The following is a 20,595-nucleotide window of genomic DNA, read 5'->3' on the forward strand; positions in this document are numbered from 1 at the left end:
GTAGTCCCAAGTTTCCTCCACTCTTCTCTTTCAAAACCTCATTAGGATCCTTAAAAAAACCCCCATTGGTATGCTATACATAATAACCCTTCTAATTCCTTTTCCAGATCATGCCTGATACTTTGGCGTTTTTCTAAAAAACACTTAAATAAATCATACGCCGCCGACCTTCCCATTTTGCATCGGTATCTGTGCGCACAGGCAGTCTCCCAGACTGTATGGCAGTCTCCCAGACTTTGCAGCGTCTTCAGCAATCGATCCCGCTCTGCGTTTGCCCGAGCTTCTTTGGTGATCGATCGGCCTCGCTCCCCCCTGTTGGTCCGAGCTCGCCGCCGGTGCTGCCAGAACCGGTGCCGGAAATCTTACGACTTGGGTTTCGGTGAATGCCGCTTTCTGTCTTCGGAAGTGTCGTTCCAAAGGAAGGTCCCTGTTCAAGGCGCCACTTGCCGCAAGAAGGGGTCGACACAATCAATATGATCCATGAAATCCAACTTTATTGAGCATCAGACACTTCTTATATACAGTAGCCTAGCTGACAACCCCACCTTCTGCGGTTAAACATCCTGCTTATCCCATCTGATGAGATAATCCAAGAATTCTGTTTACATTCTTCTTTACTTGTTATCGCCTGTAAGACGTAGTGACCTTGCTTTGGTATCCTGTTATCCTTTGCAGGCAGCTGCAAGCACAAGCTACAAGGCCACGGTGGCCTGGCTGCATCAACACACAAGCTTGCTGTGAGCAGTATAAATAAACAGATGGAGTCCGGCCTACATACTCTGTGTCAAACCATTGTTCCGTAGAAACCATGTCTTTGCAAGCCATTCTGCAACACACTTTGTCCTGGCACAGGAAAACTGCATGGGAGATGGCAAAGTGATGCAGTTTGTCCAGGGATAAGACCACATCTGAGCTGGGAGGGGGTCCAGACATGCAATTTGTACTGGGATGTGACCAGATCTCTACTGGGAGGGGCTAAAAGGATCCCAAATTGTGCTGTGAAGGGACCAGAATGTCCTAGGATGTGGTCAGGGAATGCAGCTTGTACTGGAAAGGGGCCCAGACTGTACTGGCTGAGGGCATGAGGGTGCGCAGTTTGTACTGGGATGGATGCAGATGGTACTGGGAAGAGAGCCAGGGATAGATTTTGTGCTGTGATGGGACCCAGGCTGCAGTGCTAGAGAAGAGTAGGATCCAGTTTGTACTGGGATGAGGCCACATCTGTACTGGAGGGGTTAAAGAACCATGTTTGGACTGAGTCTGTACTGGAAGGGGGTCAGGGTATTCAGTTTGGACTCTGAGTAGGTGCAGTCCTGTAATGGGAAGGGGTTGGGGTATGAAGGCATGAGGAGACCTCCTGTTCTGATGGCAGTGCTGCTCTGGAGCACAGCTCTGTCCCACAAGCAGCCCTGGCCTGTCCCTGCCTGCAGTCCCAGCACTGCCACACAGCAGCACAGTGCCCAAGCTGCCAGAGCACTCAGGCCATGCCCCAGCACAGAGGCTCAGCAGGAGAGAGTAGAAGGGAAGAAAGAGCAGCTGAGGACAGCCCAAGCTCTGGTGCTCCCTGGCACTGCTGGTGTGCTAGGACTCTGCCCCTCCACCTCTGCACACAGGCACTGCCCTGCAGCTCCACACAAGCCTTGGAGGAAGGAACTCAGAGAAACAACTCCCTGCAGGGTCCTTTATTGTGTTGAACACACAGGGAGCACAGCTCCTCCTGTCTGCAGCCTCGGGGAAACACCAGACAGGACAGCACTGAACCAGAAATGGTCTGAAGAAAGACATTTGTGTGGCAACAACATTCTCACAAGGGGAACAGCACCAGCAGCAGCCAGAACTCCAGCAGCCAGGCTGGGCCTGCACTGAGTGGCACCAGAACTGCTCTGCAGGAGAAGACAAAGAGTTTATTGTTTCTGAAAGCATCCAGGGATGAGTTGACTCAGGGCAGCCTTGAGTTCCTGGTTCCTCAGGCTGTAGATGAGAGGGTTCAATGCTGGAGGAACCACTGAGTACAGAACTGACACCACTAGTCCAGGGATGGGGAGGAGATGGAGAAGGGCTTCAGGTAGGCAATGGAGCCAGTGCTGAGAAAGAGGGAGACCACAGCCAGGTGAGGGAGGCATGTGGCAAAGGCTTTGTGACGTCCCTGCTGAGAGGGGATCCTCAGCACTGCCCTGAAGATCTGCACATAGGACAACACAATCAGCACAAAACAGACAAAGAATAAAAGGAACTGACCACAATAAGCCAAACTTCCCTGAGGTAGGATGTGGAGCAGGAGAGCTTGAGGATCTGGGGCATTTCACAGAAGAAATGGTCCACAACATTGTCCTGGCAGAGGGGCAGGAAAATGTATTGGCTGTGTGCAGCAGAGCATAGAGAAAGCCACAGGCCAGGCAGATGCTGCCATGTGGAGACAAACTCTGCTGCCCAGGAGGGTCTCATAGTGCAGGGGTCTGCAGATGGCAACATAGCGATCGTTAGGACATGGTGGTGAGGAGAGCAAACTCAGCAGTATGCAAGAAAAATACAAAGAAAACCTGAGCAGCACATCCTGCATAGGAGAGGATTCCCTGGTGTCCCACAGGGAATTGGCCATGGATTTTGGCACAGTGGTTGGAGATGGCCACCCAGGTCAAGGAGGAGCGAGGTTGAGGAGGAAGAAGTACATGGGGGTGTGGAGGTGGTCGGTCCCAGGCTATGGTGTTGATGATGAGGCCATCGCCCAGCAGGGCAGCCAGGTAGATGGCCAGGAAGAGGCAGAAGTGCAGGAGCTGCCTTGTGCCTTGTGCCTGTGAATGGTAGGGAGGAGGAAGTGGGTGATGGAGCTGCTGTTGGCCATTCCGCTTGCCTCGCTGTCCATGGAGACCTGTCCAAGGAGGGAAAGGCAGTGATAAGTTAGGGCACACTTCTGTCAGCCTCATTGTAACCCCCTGTCCCTGAGCTGCAGGAGGAATGGATCCACCTCAGTCCACATCTCTACCAACCAGTGATGGTCATTCACAGCTTGAAATGCAGCAGGGATGCAAAATTGCATGAAGATTCCTCTGGTGTCAGAACAGGAAGTGACCAACAGCCCAATCCCAGGGAATGAGAGTACATGGAGAGGTGATGAAACAAGGACCAGCACTGCAGAGCTGCAGAGACAGTGAAGGGAAGAGAGAAAGGCAGAGGGGCTGGGGGTCAAGCCTTCTCCTTCCCCAGCTCTGCTCACTGCTGCTCACAGGATGGAACTGAAGGGCTTTGCTCCTCCTTCTGTGTGCACACTCCAGGAGCCTTCAGCTGAGCATCAGCTGCCAAGATGGAAATGCCTGCAGGAGCTACAGCTGCAGTGTCCTGCACCCACAGACTCACCATGTCTGTGACTGCAGTGACTTCTCTCCAGTGCTCTCAGTCACCCCCATCCTGCACACCCTGAAGCTCTCTCTGCCTTCCTCATCTCCCTGAGATCCTCTGGCAGTGTCCTCAACCCTGCTTTGCTGTGCAGAGGAGCTGATCCTGGCCAGAGCTGTCTCCTGCAGTGCTGCCTGCTTGCCAGCAGCTCCCTCCAGCTCAGGAACCTGGCCTGGCTCAGCACAAAAGAAACAGCCCAAGGCATTTAAAGGAGCTGTCTGGTGGCTTTGGTGCTGTGTCCATGAACCTCAGAGCCTGAGAAGCTGATGAAACCACTCAAGAATTCAAAGTTGGATTGAAACTCTGAAGTTCCTTCTACTCTTAATGGGTCCCAGTGAAGCATACTGGGAAAGGGTCCCCAGGGTCTGGTTAGAGCAGAAGGAGACAGTGGATGCAAGGGAAGCATCACTGAGGAACTGAAGCATCTCCAGGCTGTGGTGAGAGCAGAGAACTGAGGCAGTGCTGACAGGTCAGGACAAGCAGCTAAGGTGGCTCTGCTGCTGAGGAAACCTGGAGGGGTTTCATTGATCCAAGGGCCAAGCCCTGACCCCCAGCCCCTGGCAAGGCAGATCCTGTCCCTCACCTGTGGCTGAGGTCTGTGATTCACCCTGTGAAATAATTTTTATCAGATGCTTTGTGCAATAAAAGCCTCTCCAATTAGCTGCAGAAACCTGGCAATAATGAGGTTCAGCAGTATTTAATGAGCCCCATGGAGTATTTGGGGCTGATTACATCATCCTTAGGTACTGCCAGCAGACTCTGCCAAGGGACTGCCAAGAAGCCTCTCAACAAGTCCAAGGCAGAAGCAAACTCCAAAGTACCTTGAAGCACTGATTGGCCTCACTGAGGCTTGTTACTGACAAAGGCTCCCCAGGGACTCCTTAGAGCAGCTTGTTAGAGGCCAGGATTGCAGGGAGACAAAGGCAAAGTATAGAGGAGAAAAATTTGCCTTTGGTCCAGGAAGCAGAAAGGCCAAGCCCTGACCACTACCCTTTGAACAGAAGAACCTCAAAGCCTCAAAGCCAAGTTTCTCCTCCCAGGCCTTGGTGGCAGAGGCAACTGCCAAAGGCAAGGGGACAAAGGCCTTGGTCCTGTTGGGCCTCCCAGCCTTGCCAGAGCCCTTGGCCATCCCTACTGCAGCCTCTCCTACACAGTCCCATGCCTGCAGTTCTTTCCCTTCAGGCTGCTGACACCAATCTTGCTTCCCCAGCCATCTCTCCCCCTGCCATTTCCATCTCTTCCCTGAGCTGTCTCAGCTCTCCCTGCCATTTCCTGACACCTCTGGATGGCCTCATGCATAGCAGCTCTGCCCTTTGGGACATTTCTTTGGCCTCATCTCCACTCTGAACCTTCCAAGCTAAACTGTGGGGGTTTTGATCTCATCCCACTCCCCAGAAGAGCTCCATCCTCTCTGAAACCACCCTTCAGCCATGTGCACACTGTTGTGGCAGTGCCCTGAGCCTCCATTCAGCAGGTGAAGCAGCCCAGGTCCCTCAGCCTCTCCACAGAGATGTCAACCCCTGTCCTGGCAGATCTCCTCAGTTCCTCCCTTCTCTATCAGACTGCAGAACCCCACAGCTAGACACCAAGCATCCAGATGTGACCACAGCAGTGCTGAGTCTGGGGGAGGACAACCTCTGTGTCTGGGTGGCCACACTCCTCCTGCTGCAGCCCAGCTGTAGTTGGCCTTCTTCCCTGTGTGCAGGGTTTGGTCCATCCCAGGGCATTTGGAATAGGGAAAAGAACCTCAGTAAAGTCTAGCTTAGTATTGCTCTATGAGATGCAGACAGGCCTTAGGCCTGGTCCTTGAAATGGGAGCTTAGGAGAATACAGAGGCTTAGGCCTTTCTCTTGAAGGTGACATTTGCTCCTGCTCTCTCCAGGGGTCCTTGCTGTGCCCTGTATCTGCTCCCTGAAGCAGACCAGCACTCACACATGCCCTGCACTATAACAGCCATGCAAACTAAAGCTGAACAAGCTCAGGGTTAGTGTTCCAACCAACTTCTTGAGACTGAAGCCCAAGGCAGGAATCCACAACCATAGCCAGGCCCAGAGCTCTGAGCAGCCCCAGGTGGTGTCTTCCTTTTGCACGTCATGCAGAATCTATTTGGTTCCCATATCTCACTGATCATAGAACAGGCTGGGCTGGAAGGGACCTTCAAAGGTTATCTTGTCCAACTTCCCCAAGGACTTTTTCACTAGATCAGGGTTGCCCAGAGCCCTGTCAAGCCTCACCTTCAATATCTCCACAGATGGGACCCCAACCCCTCCCTGGGCAACCTGTTCCAGTGTTCCACTACCCTCATGGTGCAGAACTTGTGCTGGCTCCTCTTCCTGCACAATCCTGCTTTGTTCCCATCTCTCACCCATGTCTATAGATGTCCTTCCTCTCTGATCCATGGAAACACAACAGCTTGTGTTCAGTGCTGTGCCCACTCCTCCTTCTGAGGCAAAGACCATGCCTGGAGCCATTCCCTCCTCAGCAGCTATTTCTGTAACCTGTTTCCCTCCTCCCTGGGAAGCTGATCCTGCACCTGCAGTCCTATTGCAGAGGCCTGGAGAGCAGAGATCTTCACCATGGCCTTTTCTGCTTCACTTTCTCCTGAGCAAGGCAGAAACCCTCAGGCCAAGCTGTGCCAAGCAGAGGCCCTTTCCTTTGCAGCATTGTTTCATTTGTGCCATTTCACATCTCCTTGGACCCAACTTGAGTCTCTCACTGCTCAGCCACAGTTGTATTTGGGAGCACTGCCCCAAGGGCACAGATTCCTGACCAGCTGAGGGGTAATCTTTTCCTGCCTTTGCTGCCACATCTCCAAGACTTCCCTTTCCTCCTGGTTCTGCCCACCCTGTGTGTTTGTTCCTTATTATGGATGGTGACAGCCTGGATGGGTGCACACCCTGAGTGTTTTTCCCACAGAGGTGCCTTGACTTCAGGCAGTCAATGTTTGCTAATCAGTTAGGTTGCATCTCTGGACACATTTTGAATATCTTTCTTTGGATCAGGAGCCTCTTCCATCCCCCATCCTGTGCTTCTTGTTCTGGAGTATCCTTAAGGAGGGAGTGTTCATCCACAAGCTCAACAGGAGCCACCAGTGTGCACTTGCAGCCCAGAGAGCTAATTGTGTCCTGGGATTCAGCAAGAGAAATGTGGCCAGCAGGGCCTGGGAGGTGATTCTCCCCCTCTGCTCACCCTGGTGAGACCCCACCTGGAGCTCTGTGCCCAGTTCTGGAGCATCTATTACAAGAAGGATCTGGAGGGGCTGGAAGGTCTCCAGAGAAGGGCCATGTCCCAGTTTGAAGGCAGATCCTCCCTTGCCTCCCACCAGGACAGAAAATGAGACTCAGACAAAAGGATTGCAGAAGTGATGGAAAGTTTAAATGGAAAAGCAGTGAGTGGTTTAGAGAGAACCACAAGCTCAGTGACAAAAGAAGATCCCAAAGCATACCCAGAAACCTCCCAGCACTCCCCTTCTCCCTACCTGAGGGTACACCCAGAACCCTCAGGGCTATTTCTTGCCCCCTCCATTGTTAGGCTAATCTCAGCTGGCCAGATCTGAGATTGCCCTTTCCCCTTCTCCTCTTGGCATTAGGCCTACCCAGGCCTAAGAGGCCTTGAGATAACTTCCCTTCCATTACCAGGTAGGGAGCATGTCTCACAGTAGCAGTGAGGGAAGAAAGAGGAAGTGTGAGACCTTGCAGATGGATTTATAGGGAGCAGGACATTATGAGAGTGAAGTATGCAGCTTCCTGTTTCTACCCACTGGGCTGGACACTTGGGACACTCGAGGTGTATCTTATGTGGTAGCAGCAGAAGGCACTGAGCCCAAACTGCTACATGCCACCCCTTATTTCATGCCATTATTCCTACACCCAAAACATATCATTGAAGGACTGAATTTAGGGAGCAGAACCTCAAGCACCGCTCAGCTGATAGAAGGAAATATTTTAGCCCTTGTGGGTCATAAACCCTGGGAACAGACTGCAGCTGTGTAGAGAAAGAATAGGCATTTAGCTGACTACCAACGCCAACCGACTCGGAGAAGCTACACAAGGACCTGAAAATAGGAGCTGTAAACACTGCAACAGAGTCATTTGTCTTCTGTCTGAACGTAGATAAGAGATGTGTGTTTCGGACGACGGAGGTTATGGAATCAATGCGCTGACCAATATGATCGGGTACTGATTCTTATTGTTCCAGTATTGCAGGCCTATGGCACAGGCCTATGGTGAGAGCATGGAAGCAGAAGATATAGGACAGGCAGAAGAAGAAGAAGAGTGTAGCAAGGGAAACCACAACTTATATAAACTCAGGGTGCCTTGTTGGCATGGACTCATTGGTTCCCTATGAGTGACCACACATCACACTATTATAGATTATTGGTCCAACTACGGATGACACACGAGTTTTGTTGATGCAGGTGCATGTCCTGTTCTGAGATAACTCACTATGTTTCTAGCTACCAGTCTTGTTTTAGTTACAGTGCTGCAGGCACAGCACTGTTTTGGCATACTGGTAGCTGGCTCTGCACTTCTGCTGAGCATGGCCTACCACCATGTCAGGCTCTAGGCCTGCACTGCCAGATTGCTCACACCGCTCGTAACTGGAATTGCCACAAATCCCCCTTTTTGTTTTTTGTGAGCAATCTGGTCAAGGGAGTTATTCTCATCCCATACAAGACAATATTTGCATACACAGAAGCAAGCAAGGTAAAGCTAAGCTGTATAGCAAAAGCAAGAGTTCTGTAGTGCAGCATGTCCAACAGACTGATGTAACCTGTACAAGGCACAAAGCTTGAGCTGAACTAGTTACGACGTTCTAACAGAGCTGGCATAATCCATGGTCAAAGATAACAGACATTGTAAAGAAGAACTTAGATCTTAATAGTACCAATCTTTACATTTCACTCCTCTTATTGACAGAGAAGACTTGATTATGCCTGAGCACATTGCACACAGACATGAAGGCACAAATGTCATCCTTAGCACTGTCTTTTACAATCTGCTTTAGGGGTATGTTGCATCTTTATTTTCTCTAGGATGGTCAAAAATCATGAATTGTTTAATGGTAACAAGATCTCTTTAATCTGTAAAGGTAGATCTGGCCAGGCTCTAGCTTCACAGACAGAAAACTTGCAGGCAAACAGCAAGAGCAAAGAAGCTTCGTTGCTTTGCCCAATATAAAATTACACAAAATAACGTGGTTTTACTCATCCTAGTAATGCTGATCTCTTGATGTTCACACAACAGTTAAGCAGTCACGACACTCAGCTATAAGTTAGATGCTTTCTGTTGACATCTTGGATTATCGTGACAGTCATTGAGGTCAGTGCTAGGCAGGTTTGCTGATTGTCATCTTCATGACAGTTGTGCTGTGTTCGTGTGTCTTGTGGTGAGAGGGTTGCAGCACTTTGCAAAGTTGATGTTTCTAGGTGTTGCCATGAGCTAACTAGCGCTTGTTGGTACCATTAAAAAACTTTTTTTTGCTATGGGGTATTCTCTTTTTTATTTGTTATTTATTTGTTAGTTGTTGTTTCCAACCTACAATGCAAATGCATGTTGTGTTATAATGGATTTTGATTTTCCCCTCTAAGTGTGCAAAATTCTAGCAAACTGGTGAGATAACATATAAGTCCATAGGAACATTTTCTCTAATCACATAACAATCAAACAACCATAATATTCAGTCCTAATTCACAGGGTGCTGTGGTACATTCTTCTGAGTGATGCTTTTGATCCCAGAGTATCATAACTGTTACTGTGATTGATGTTTGACTGCATGGGCAATGCTGTTTCCTCATGGTCTTGACTCTTCTGCTGATGATTGCAGTTAGCAGGAAAGAAGGCTCCAGGTGACCTAATTGTGGCCATCCAGTATCTGAAGGCAGCCTACAAGAATGCTGGGGAGGGACTTCCTAGTATGTCAGGAAATGACAGGACTAGGGAGAATGGAACAAAGCTGGGGGTGGGGAGATTCAGGCTGGATGTGAGGAAGAAATTCTTCACCGTGAGCGTGGTGAAGCCCTGGAATGGGTTGTCCAGGGAGGTGGCTGAGGCCCCATTTGAGACCAGGCTGGACGAGGCTCTAGCCTGCCTGATCCAGTGTGAGGAGTCCCTGCCCATGGCAGTGTGGTTGGAACTAAATGATCCTTGTGGTCCTTTCCAACCCTGACTCATTCTATGAGTCTATGATTCCACATAGTTTGTGACTAATTTTTCTTTGTTTGTTTTGAATGTAATCTATTTTTAACTTTGTGATTAATTTTTGTTTCATTTTTTAATATTTTCTAAATCTGTTTTTAATAAATCTGTTTCATTTTGTTTTGATTTTATTATATATATTATATTTTTTCTAAGTTTAATTTTTTTCATTATTTTTACATGTTTTTGTTTTTGTTTATTTTTTTCAAATTATTTACATATATTTTCTTTTTAATTCTAATTTGAGTCATTTTATTTTTTATTTTATTTTGAATGTATTTTTTATTTTTTTATTATTTATTATTTTTCCTTTTTTGTTATTTTTCATTTTTAGTTATTATTTTCTATTCTGAATTTATTTATTTATTTTTATATGTTTAATATTTTTAATCTATATTTTTGTTTAATCGTTAATTAATTTCTTATTTTTTTAATTTAGTATAACTTTTTTTAATTTTAGTTATTTTTAATTATTTATTGTTAATTTATACTTTTTAATTATTTTTTGGTATTTTTTGTTAAGTTTAATCTAGTTTTTATATATTTTTTCTAATTAATTTTTGTTATTTTCAGATTTTATCTTAATTAACTTGTTTTGTTCTTTAAATTTTTATTATTGTTATTTTAAATTTACTTTTTGGTCATTTTTACATTTATTTGTAAATTTAACCTTTTTTATTTGTATTTTGTTATTGTAATTTTTTGATTCTTATTTTACTTTGTTATTCTAATCAATTTTTTAGTTTTAATTTTACCTTATTTTTTTATCTAGTTTTAATTTTTTTATCTTATATTCTTTATTTAATTAACTTTTTATTTGCATGTTTATTTTATTTAATCTATTTTCTATTTTAATTTTGATTTTTGAGGGGTTTTTAAATTATTTTTTAACCTTCTTCTTTTCTATGAATTCTTTTTTATTATCATTTGGCCATTTTGGTTCGGGAGCCGATGGAGCGGTGCTCGGGACAGCTCCGCTTGGATTGTGAGCTTTCTGCTCGGCTTTTGCCTTCCTTTCATTTTGCGGGTCGGGAGGACTCCCGGTAGGCAGGGGGCTCCGGAAGGATCATGCTCTGGCGAGCGTGCGCGGGACCAGGAGCCTGCCGTCAGCCGCGGGAGGTTTCAGTCCCGGACGGGCTGTGCGCGGAGCCACTTTGGTTCCAGAGCCTTGCGGCTGCTGCATTAAAAAAATATTTCTTGTTTTGTTTTCACTCCAACATTGCACCATGGTCATCACTTGGACCAGGGTAGAAAAACAACATCTACCCAGACAGAGCTGCTGCATCAGCATGGGAAAGAAATGTCCAAGGAAAACCAACCAAAGACAATACTTTATTAGGGTTGGGGTCTCCATTCTAATTGGGCATTATCCTTGGGGTGAGGTTTTTCTTTTTACCTCTAGGAAACCCAAAGTGTTGAGGAACAAACAGCCAAATCCCAGCCCAGCTGTAGTCTTGCTGCCAGCTGTGCTGCTCAGCACTGTCATTACTCTCCTCAGCACTGGCTGGTGCTGAGAAGGGCAGGGCACATTTGCTTCTGAGGAAAGAAGGAGACTGCAGTTCCATCTGCTGCAAAAGCCCCCTGGGGGGTCATGGCCTGGCAGTGCCAGGGTCGGTGTATTGCTGTGTCCCCTGGGGCAGGCTGGTCACCGGCGTGGGGGTGAATATGCCAGGTGAGGGAGGAGCTGCGGCTGAAGCCCTTGCTGCAGCCTGTGCACGGGAAGGGCTGGCACTGGTGTGGGTGCAGCGGTGCTGGCTGAGGGTGGCCATCTGGATGGAGTTCTTGCCTCAGGCAGCTCAGAGGTGCAGCGGCTTCTGGCTGTGGACTCAGCAGTGCCGGATGAGGTTGCAGCTGAGGGAGCTGTTCTTGCCGTAGTCACCACAAACAGAGGGCTGGGCCTGGGCTGGGGGCAGTGTGGCTTACCAGCTCCAAGATGGGTGGGAATATTTCCCTCACTCAGGGCACAAATGTGGCTGCTTGGGTGGCACAGAGGGGCTGAGATGGGTTTGCCCTCTTTCTCCTCTTCATCTTCCTCCTCCTTCTCATCATTCTTCTCCTATTCCATCTCATCCTCCAGTTCTGCCACATCATCCCCTTTGTCCGCCTCATAATTATTTTCATCCTCCTCCTCCTAATTCTCATATGCTTCATCCTTGCTCTCCTTATCATCCTGTGCTCTTGGGCAAATTCTTGGGGACCAAGTGACTGAACAGTAAGGACAGTGTGCAACATTGTGTGCTAAGCAATGGTTCCAGAGGGCTTGGATTGCTGAGGGAACTTTCTCAGCCTTGGCTTTGCTTTGCTTCCAAAGAGCAACAATTCTTCTGTGGCTGTGTGCAGGCAGCTCTCTAAGGAGAGCAGGGGGCAGCTGGTGCCATGGAGCTGTGAGCTCCAGCTGCAGAGAGCAGTGGAGAAGTCTGATGCAAGGAGCAGGGATGTAAGGCCCAGGTGGGCAGTGACTGCAGTGGGGAGGTTGAGGAGGGTGAGGAGCAAAGTTGTCCATTCAATGTCAGCCCTCAAAGGACAGCTTCTCCTCCCAGTCCAGCCCCCTGAGCAGACAGCCTGCATCATTCTGGCTTGGTGGATGCTGCTGTCACCTCTGCCCTCATCTGACAAAGAATCAAATAGTTTACCATCAAAATCTGAGCTTTGCGAGGTGCACTTTGAAATCTGGAAGTAAACAACAGAGATACAAAGAGCTCCTTAGGGCACTTGGGGATCATTCCGTGAACCTCAGGTACTGAGAGAAGAGTGAAGAAACTGTGAAAGAAGTAAGAAGCAAAACACAAAGTACCTTGAAGCATTGATTGGCCCACTGAGGCTTGGTACTGCCAAAGCCTCCCCAGGGACTCATTAGAGCAGCTCAGGAGAGGCTGTGATTGCAGCAGACAAAGGCAAAGTGCAGGAGAGCAAACTCTGGCTCTGCTTTCTGGAGCACAAAGGCCAAGGCCTGAGCACAGCCCCTGGGCAGGCAGATCCTGTCCCTCATGTGTGGGTCAAGGCTCTTCAGGTGCAGTGGGGGTGGGCTGTGGGTTTCATAGCAGCATAGCATGGCCTAGGTTGGAAGGGACCTCAGAGCTCATCTGCTCCAACCTCCCTGCCATGGGCAGGGATGCCTCTCCAATAGACTCAGCTGCTCAAGGCCTCATCCAGCCTGGCCTTCAACACCCTCAGGAGAGGGCATCCTACCTGGGCAGCCTATTCCAGAGTCCCACAACCCTCATACAGAAGAACTTCTTCCTAAGGCCCAGTCTAAACCTCCTTTTCCTCACCTTCAAACCTTTCCCTCCTGTCCTGTCACCAGACACCCTCATGAAAAGTCCCTCTCCAGCCTTCCTTTAGGATCCCTGTAGGGTTTGTGATGCTGAGTGGAGGACAAGGGCCTGACAGTCCCCAGCCTTCCTGGGGCTGTGGAAAGAGGCAGTGAGGCCCTCCCAGTGCCTTAGGACAACATCTCCTCACAGGCCTCGGGGGCAGAGAATTGCCAGAGTCAAGAGGGCACAGCCTTGGCTTCTCTTCATCACTCCCACCACTGCCATTGCCCTTTGCCAGCTCTACCACAGCTTTGTCCTGCACTGTCTCACAGCTGCTTCTCCTGCCCTGCAGGCTGCAGACACTCATCTCACTTCCCCACCTTGGCCTTCCCATGCCTTCACTGACACCTGCCCACACTCACACTCTGCTCCTTGGGACACAAAGAGAAGGGCTGATCCCAGACTCCTTCTGGAGATCTTCTCAGGCCACAGCACTGCCCTTTGAGAGAGGTTTCTTGCTCCTCATGGCCAGTCTGCACCTGCCAGGCTGCACCATCTGGCAGTGTTCCTCTCTCCTGCTCTTGCCTACCTCACCAGGAGCTTCCAAGCCTGCTGGCCTTGCAGTTTCTTGGCTAGACAGCACCAAGCCCTGTGCCTGCTGCTGTCCCATCAGGTACTCAGGCAGCAGAGACACAGCAGCCAAACCATCAGCCCCTTCCTGCAGTCAGCCCAGGCCCTTTGGCAGAGGGCATCTGACAGATCACTGTGCCCATCTGCCAGCCATGAGCCCAGGGCTGCCCTATCAGCTCCTGCAGACACAACTGACCTCACAGTCCCTTTGCCAGCTGTGTTCCTGCTGTTGGCCAATCCTCTCAGGAGGCAGAAGTGGCCTCACCTCCCCCTTCCCAGTCCTTGGCTTCCTACTGAATGGTGAGTTCCTGAGACACAACTGAGCACAGGATTGCACACTCAGCCATCAGCCTCCTTGTGGCCAGAGCCTGAGCAGATCAAAGTTTCACCAGATCCATCTGGGAGATTTCCTACCAAGGGTTTGAGTGGAGAAGCTGCTGGCTCTGTCCTGCTGCATTTGTGGAGGAGACTCCTGCACATCCTCTTGTCCAATGATCCTGCTCAGGGCAGGGTTCAGCAGATGAGGTCCCTCAAGGGCTCTGCCCAGTTTGGCTTCATCTCCAGAGGAAATGCAATGGCCCTGGGCTCAGATGGCTGCAGGGAGTTCATGAAGAGCATTCCACAGTGCTGGCCCAAGACCTTGCCCTGAGGGATGCCACTGGGAAGTGTCTGACAGAAGGACTCTCCACTGGTGACATTTGGGCTTGATCCACCACCCAGCCACCACCTCCTGCATTTATGCACTCCAGCTCAGTACTGTGGCTCTAAAGAGACTATGGGGGACCATGGCAAAGCCCTGGCTAAGGTCCAGGCACAAAACATCCCCTTCTTGCCCCTACCCATATGGTTTCAGCAATACCTCTCTTGTCCTGCAAGGGCCTGCAAATGGCTGCAGAGGTGTTTGAGCCTTCACCTTCCCAGGGACTGTGCTGAGGGTGACCAGCCTGCAATGTTCCCCATCCTCCTGTTTGGTGTTCTTGAAGAGGCCTTTGCCAAGGAGCCCAGAACCTCTGGGATGGCTCTGTGCACGTCTCAGGGCACAGTCCAGCAAGGGTGATGTGAGCAGACAGCAGCCTGCCCAAGCCATCTGAGATGAATCTCCCTGGGCCAGTAGGGTTTGTTCTGGAGTGACACACAGCAATGTCCCAGCTCTGCCAGGTGTCCACATCTGAGCTGGCCTCATGGACCCCTAATGGAGTGTGGGATGTTCAGAGACAGAGTCTTTCCCCATCACTCCCACAGACTCTGCCCTGCAGCAGTCAGAGTTTCTCCCTGGCCTCCTGCTGCCCCTGGCTCCTCACACCTCCAGTGCCCTGGTACCTCCAGCAATAGCTGATGGTGTTTGTGCTCACTCAGGTTCACCTCAGCTCATCTGCTGACATCTCATCTGCACAATGCAAACAGGCACTGCTGACCTCCTGAGGCCATGCCCTCCTGTGGAGGGACAAAGAACCTCTCCAAATCATGGTGAGAGGCAGTGCTGGGAACAGTGGTTGTGAGGACTAGTCCAGGATGACTGTCCTGGGAGAGAAGGCACAAAGCAGACCTTTCTCTGCTGGTCCTTCAGGTCTCTTGCAGGAGGCCTGGCTGTGTGAGGACACTGCTGTGCACACTCACACACTTTAACTGTTCCCTGATGCTTTCATCTGTGGCACAATTTCTTGGGCATGCTCTTGAGAGAAAGTTTGGAACAAGACCAAAGGCTTCAGACACTGCCTTAAGCAGATCACCTGTCTGTGTGGAACTGCTCTTGTGGAGACCAGGTGCATGGGCACATGGCCTGTCCCTGCCTGTGATCACAGACTGCCACACTGCAAAGCCCTGAGCAAGCTTCCAGGCCTTAGACTAACACAAGGGATCAGAAGGGGAGTGTGGAAGTGGAAAGAGAGCAGTCTATGAAGACCAGGAATTAGTGCTCCCTGGCTGCACTGGTGTTGTGTCTTGGTCTGAAGAGGGAGAGAGACTCAGCTCTTTTGGAACATTCCTGAGTTATGAAATTAGAAGCACAAAGGAGGCCAAACTATCAACAGCCAGGCTATTTATTAACAGAATAAAGTAGAAGGAAGAGAAGAAGGGAGAGAGAAGGAAAAAATGGAGAGAGAGAGAGAAGAGGAACACCCCTCCTAGAAGGTTTGGGTGGGAGGAAGGGTGCTGCTGCTTTGGCTTGTACTGTCCTCCCTGGAGGAGGGGAGGGAGAGCAGCTTCCAGCATGTGGTGTCTTCAGCTCCATGAGCTGCAGCAGGCACAGCTTAGGACAGAGAGAAAGGGTTCCTCCTTGTCTGCTGCCTCCTGTGTATTCCTTGTATGTTTGCTAATCCATTCTCCTTTTCACCAAAAAAAACGTAGAAGCCAGGCTGCACTGAGTGACATCAGAACTGCTCTGCAGGAGAAGACGAAGAGTTTATTGCTTCTGAAAGCATCCAGGGATCAGTTGGCTCAGGGCAGCCTTCAGCTCCTGGTTCCTCAGGCTGTAGATGAGAGGGTTCACTGCTGGAGGCACCACTGAGTACAGAACTGACACCACTAGGTCCACGGATAGGGAAGAGACTGGGGGGGGCTTCAAGTAGGCAAAAAAAGAGGTACCAGTAAACAGGGAGACCACAGCCAGGTGAGGGAGGCAGGTGGCAAAGGCTTTGTGGCGTCCCTGCTGAGAAGGGATCCTCAGCACTGCCCTGAAGATCTGCACATAGGACACCACAATCAACACAAAACAGACAAAGAAGAAACAAGCACCAAACACGATAATCCAAAGTTCCCTGAGGTAGGATGTGGAGCAGGAGAGCTTGAGGATCTGGGGGATTTCACAGAAGAACTGCTGCACAGCATTGCCCTGGCAGAGGGGCAGGGAAAATGTATTGGCTGTGTGCAGCAGAGCAAAGAGAACCCCACAGCCCCAGGCAGCTGCTGCCATGTGGAGACAAACTCTGCTGCCCAGGAGGGTCTCATAGTGCAGGGGTCTGCAGATGGCAACATAGCGATCATAGGACATGGTGGTGAGGAGAAAATACTCTGCAGCAATTAGGAATACTATAAAGAACAGTTGGACAACACATCCTGCATAGGAGATGTCCCTGGAGTCCCTCAGTGAATTTACCATGGATTTCGGGACAATGGTGGAGATGGCACCCAGGTCAAGGAGGGCGAGGTTGAGGAGGAAGAAGTACATGGGGGTGTGGAGGTGGTGGTCCCAGGCTATGGTGCTGATGATGAGGCCATTGCCCAGCAGGGCAGCCAGGTAGATGGCCAGGAAGAGGCAGAAGTGCAGGAGCTGCAGCTGCCTTGTGCCTGGGAATGGCAGGAGGAGGAAGTGGGTGATGGAGCTGCTGTTGGCCATCTGCTGCCTCTGGCCATGGAGACCTGTCCAAGGAGGGAAAGGCAGTGACAAGTTAGGGCACACTTCTGGGTGCACTGATGGCTCATGTTCAGCCTACTACCAACCAGTACCACCAAGGTCACTTTTTGTCTGGCTGCTCTCCAGCCACTCTGACCCCAGCCTGTAGCACTGCATGGGGTTGTTGTGGCCAAAGAGCAGCACCTGGCACTTAGAGGGGCTCTGCCTCCAACCAGATGGAGGGGAGAGACAAATTGGTTTGTTGGACCACACAGAACCAACCTGGCAAGTTGAACCCATGAGAGGATAAAGCTTTAGTAGATACAGGTGCCCAGAGTGCTCTGACACCATCAAACCACTGAGGGGTGGCACCCATCTGTGTTTCTGGTGTGACAGGAGGATCCCCACACCTGGATGTGTTGGAAGCTGAGTACTGGGATGCAAGCCACAGTTTGCTTTCACTTGGAGGCGTGGAAGGAGTCACTGGACCCAGATTGCCCCAGAGCTGGAAACACAGCCCCAGCATTTGCAGCATTTGGACTGGGCATGGACTGATCCAGACTGTGCTGGAACAGAGTGGAGCTGCAGAGCACCTGCAGTGAGCAGCCCTCTGGTCCTGCAAAGCCACCTCCTGTGGAGTGAGAATGGACAGTGCCTGAGGTGTGCTGCTGATTCGCTGCTGGGCATGGTGCAGATGGCACAGAATGAGGGCTTGGCAATATCAAAGGTTAAGTTGAAATTTGCTGCCATTACTCCACCCTGCCTCATGCCACCTTCACAGGGACAGTGCTGGCTGGAGCAAAGTACTACAGGACCTGAAGCTCAGATTGCAACATCAGAGGCTTCCTGTTCTGCTTGCTGCTGTTGGGTTCTGGCTGTCAGGTGCTGGCTCTTTGCTGAGGGGGAGGGCTGTAGGGATCGAACTCCTGGCTGCTGCTGCTCACTGCTGTGCTTCTTTCTGCAACCAGCCTCAGGTCAGTGTGCATTATGGGATCTCCTTTGGATTCAGCTCTGTTGATGCTGTCTCAAGTCCTTATCTCAACCCAGAGGGTTTTTTTGATTTGTGTGTGTGTTATTTTTCCCTCCCTTCTGTTTTTGGGGGGAACAGGCAGCTTAACCTCTTCTCAGCTCTTCAACCTGTTCCAGCCCCATAGTACAAAGCCAACAGAAGCTTCCAGAGTTCTTCCAAAGATCTCCATGAGCTTCCCCCTACACCCTCCAAAGATCCCTAAAGTCAATCCTAGGACCATCCAAATCCCAAACACCTAAGATCACCTGAAAGCCCCTGAAGAATGCCTCTGAGATGCACCTCAAGACTCCTCTGAGAACCTCATTTTCCCCTCCTTGAACTGGGCACACATCTCCACCCCATCCCTTCAGAGCAGATGCCCCCAAATTTGGGGAATTGAGGCAGGGATATCTGAAATAAAAGCAGAGAGGATTTGGGTAACTTTTGGGGTTTATTGATGCAATTGGTCAATGTACAGGGAGGTTCTTACCCCAGGGAGACACAAAGCATTGGGGAAGAACCAGGCAGACCCTGGCAAAGCCCTGCCCAGCTCCACTGGGAACTCCAACTGTGCCGACTCAGCACTGTAATTGTTCTCATTAGCAATAATTGGTGTTCAGAAGGGCAGGAGGTGTTTGCTGCTGCTGGTGTCCCCAGCCCCTGAGAACTGCAAAGGAAAAAGGGATGATTTTGGTGCTGGAAAAGCTCTCTCAGAGGGGTCACGATTACCCAGCCGAGTCTAGGTGGATTTATGCCCCCTACAGTGCAGGCTGCTCTCTGGTGTGGGTGCAGCGGTGGTTGTTGAGGGTTACCGTCTGGGTGAAGCTCTTCCCACAGCACAGGTGTACGGTTTCTCACCGGTGTGGGTGCGGCGGTGAACAATGAGAGTGCCCCTGCGGCTGAAGATCTTGCCACAGTCAGCACAGGTGAACGGTCTCTCACCGGTGTGGGTGCGGCGGTGGTGAATGAGATGGCTCCTGCGGCTGAAACTCTTGCCACAGGCAGAACAGGTGAAAGGTTTCTCACCAGTGTGGGTGCGGCGGTGGTGAATGAGAGTGCCCCTATGGCTGAAGGCCTTGCCGCACTCAGCACAGCTGAATGACTCGCCAGTGTGCACACAACGGTGCTCTGTTAGCTGTACTTTCTTGGTGAAGCTCTTGCCGCAGTCAGCACAGCTGTAGGGCTTCTCAGCGCTGTGGATGAGTTGGTGCCGGATGAATCGAGTGCTCGTGGTGAAGCTCTTTCCACACTCAGCACAGGGGAACAGCTTCTCTCCAGTGTGGATGCGGCGATGGATAGTGAGAGTGGAGCTGTGTTTGAAGCTCTTGCCGCAGTCTCTGCAGGTGAAGGACTTCTCATTGGTGTGGGTGAGGTGGTGTTGCCTAAGATGAGCCATGTGCCTGAAGCGCTTGCCACAGCTGTCACAGGAGAAGGGCCTCTCTCCAGTGTGGGTGACGCAGTGCTGGGTGAGATTGGAGCGCCGGGTGAAGCTCTGGCCGCAGGCAGCACAGGTGAATGGTTTCTCTCCAGTGTGGGTGCGGCGGTGCCGGATGAGGTTTGAGTTCCAGCTGAACCTCTTGCCACAGTCACCACAGACGAAGGGCCGGGAGCCAGGCTGCGGACAGTGGTGCTTCACTGGCTCTGAGCCAGGTGGGAAGCTCTGCCCACACTCAAGGCACTGACTCAGCTGTTTTGGTGACACTGAGGGACCTGCTCTGACTTCATCCTCCTCCATACATTCCTCCCCCTCATCCTGGTCACCTTCATCATCATCATTATCCTCCTCTTCATAGTCATCATTCTTCTCAGCATCATCCTCCATCTTGTCCTCTTTTTCCTCTTCCTCCTCCTCTCCCTTCAGGCTGAACTTTGGCTGCTCCAACTTGATCTCTGGGTGCTGCTTCTCCTCCCAGCTCTTGTCTGGGTCCTTCTGTGAGGTCATACTGTGGCAGGAAGGGGTCACAGCTCTGCAATACGGAAGATGGAAGCACCTGAGCCCAGGACCTCAAACCCTGAGATCCTGTGTGGGTCATAACAGTCCCTGACTCCCAACACCTCCCAACACCCAGCTGGAGGAAAGAATGCAGAGGGGACCTCAAACCTTCAGTTTCTGCCACAGTGTAGGCTCAGACCTCTAATACCTGTGCTGAGACCCCAGGTTCCTGTGATCAGTAGCCCTGAGGTACCCTGGGCTTACAAGTGGTCTTGTCCCCCTCTCCTCGAGCCTGGCAGCATTGGCAGGGTGGTTCCTGGCCCAGGCCCTGTCCTTTGATCTCTCCTGGCTCAAACAACAGAGGTAGCAGCACTGACCAATGAAAGACCAAACCACCTCCAACCTTCTCCCACCACCCTCCACATCCAAACCCCAAACATCTCCTCCTGCCACACAACTGACCCCCACTAGCCTGGGGTTTTCCCAGACACCCACTACAGCTGATGTCCCTCAGAGCCCCTGGAGCAGTGAAATGTGGTGGGCAGGAGGAGCTGGAAGAGGTTAAGAGGTACCCTGGGGGCTGGGAACAAGGAACACCAAACCACCTCCACCTTCTCTCACCACCCTCCACATCCCAAGCCTCCTGCCACACATCAGACCCCCAACCATGTGAGGGGTCCCCTACTCCCACCACAGCTGTTGGGAGCTGCCCTGGGAGCCGGGGTCCTGATGTTGCCCAACTCTGGGTTCCTTAATGGCCTGGTCCAAGGGGCAGATCTGAAAACTCTGCTCTTCCCCAGCACACACAGGCAAGGCTTATAGAGAGAGGGACACAGCCCCTGACAGAG

At 50.8% G+C, this 20,595-nt stretch overlaps 1 protein-coding gene and 1 pseudogene across 1 annotated transcript; both read right to left on the reverse strand.

Annotated features, from left to right (window-relative positions):
• Window positions 1-247: 247 nt before the first annotated feature.
• On the reverse strand, window positions 248-16,721 carry LOC128899266 (olfactory receptor 14A16-like; the record flags this gene model as incomplete). Its single annotated transcript, XM_054177650.1, has 3 exons — window positions 248-427; window positions 12,224-12,260; window positions 15,904-16,721. Coding segments are annotated over 3 exons (1,035 nt in total), but the record flags the coding sequence as incomplete, so codon positions are not given.
• Window positions 16,722-18,572: 1,851 nt separating this feature from the next.
• LOC128899267 (gastrula zinc finger protein XlCGF57.1-like) lies at window positions 18,573-19,756 on the reverse strand (annotated as a pseudogene).
• Between the last annotated feature and the right edge of the window lie 839 nt (window positions 19,757-20,595).

Source organism: Dryobates pubescens, chromosome 42 (genome assembly GCF_014839835.1).
Source record: "Dryobates pubescens isolate bDryPub1 chromosome 42, bDryPub1.pri, whole genome shotgun sequence".
Taxonomy (NCBI): Eukaryota; Metazoa; Chordata; class Aves; order Piciformes; family Picidae; genus Dryobates; species Dryobates pubescens.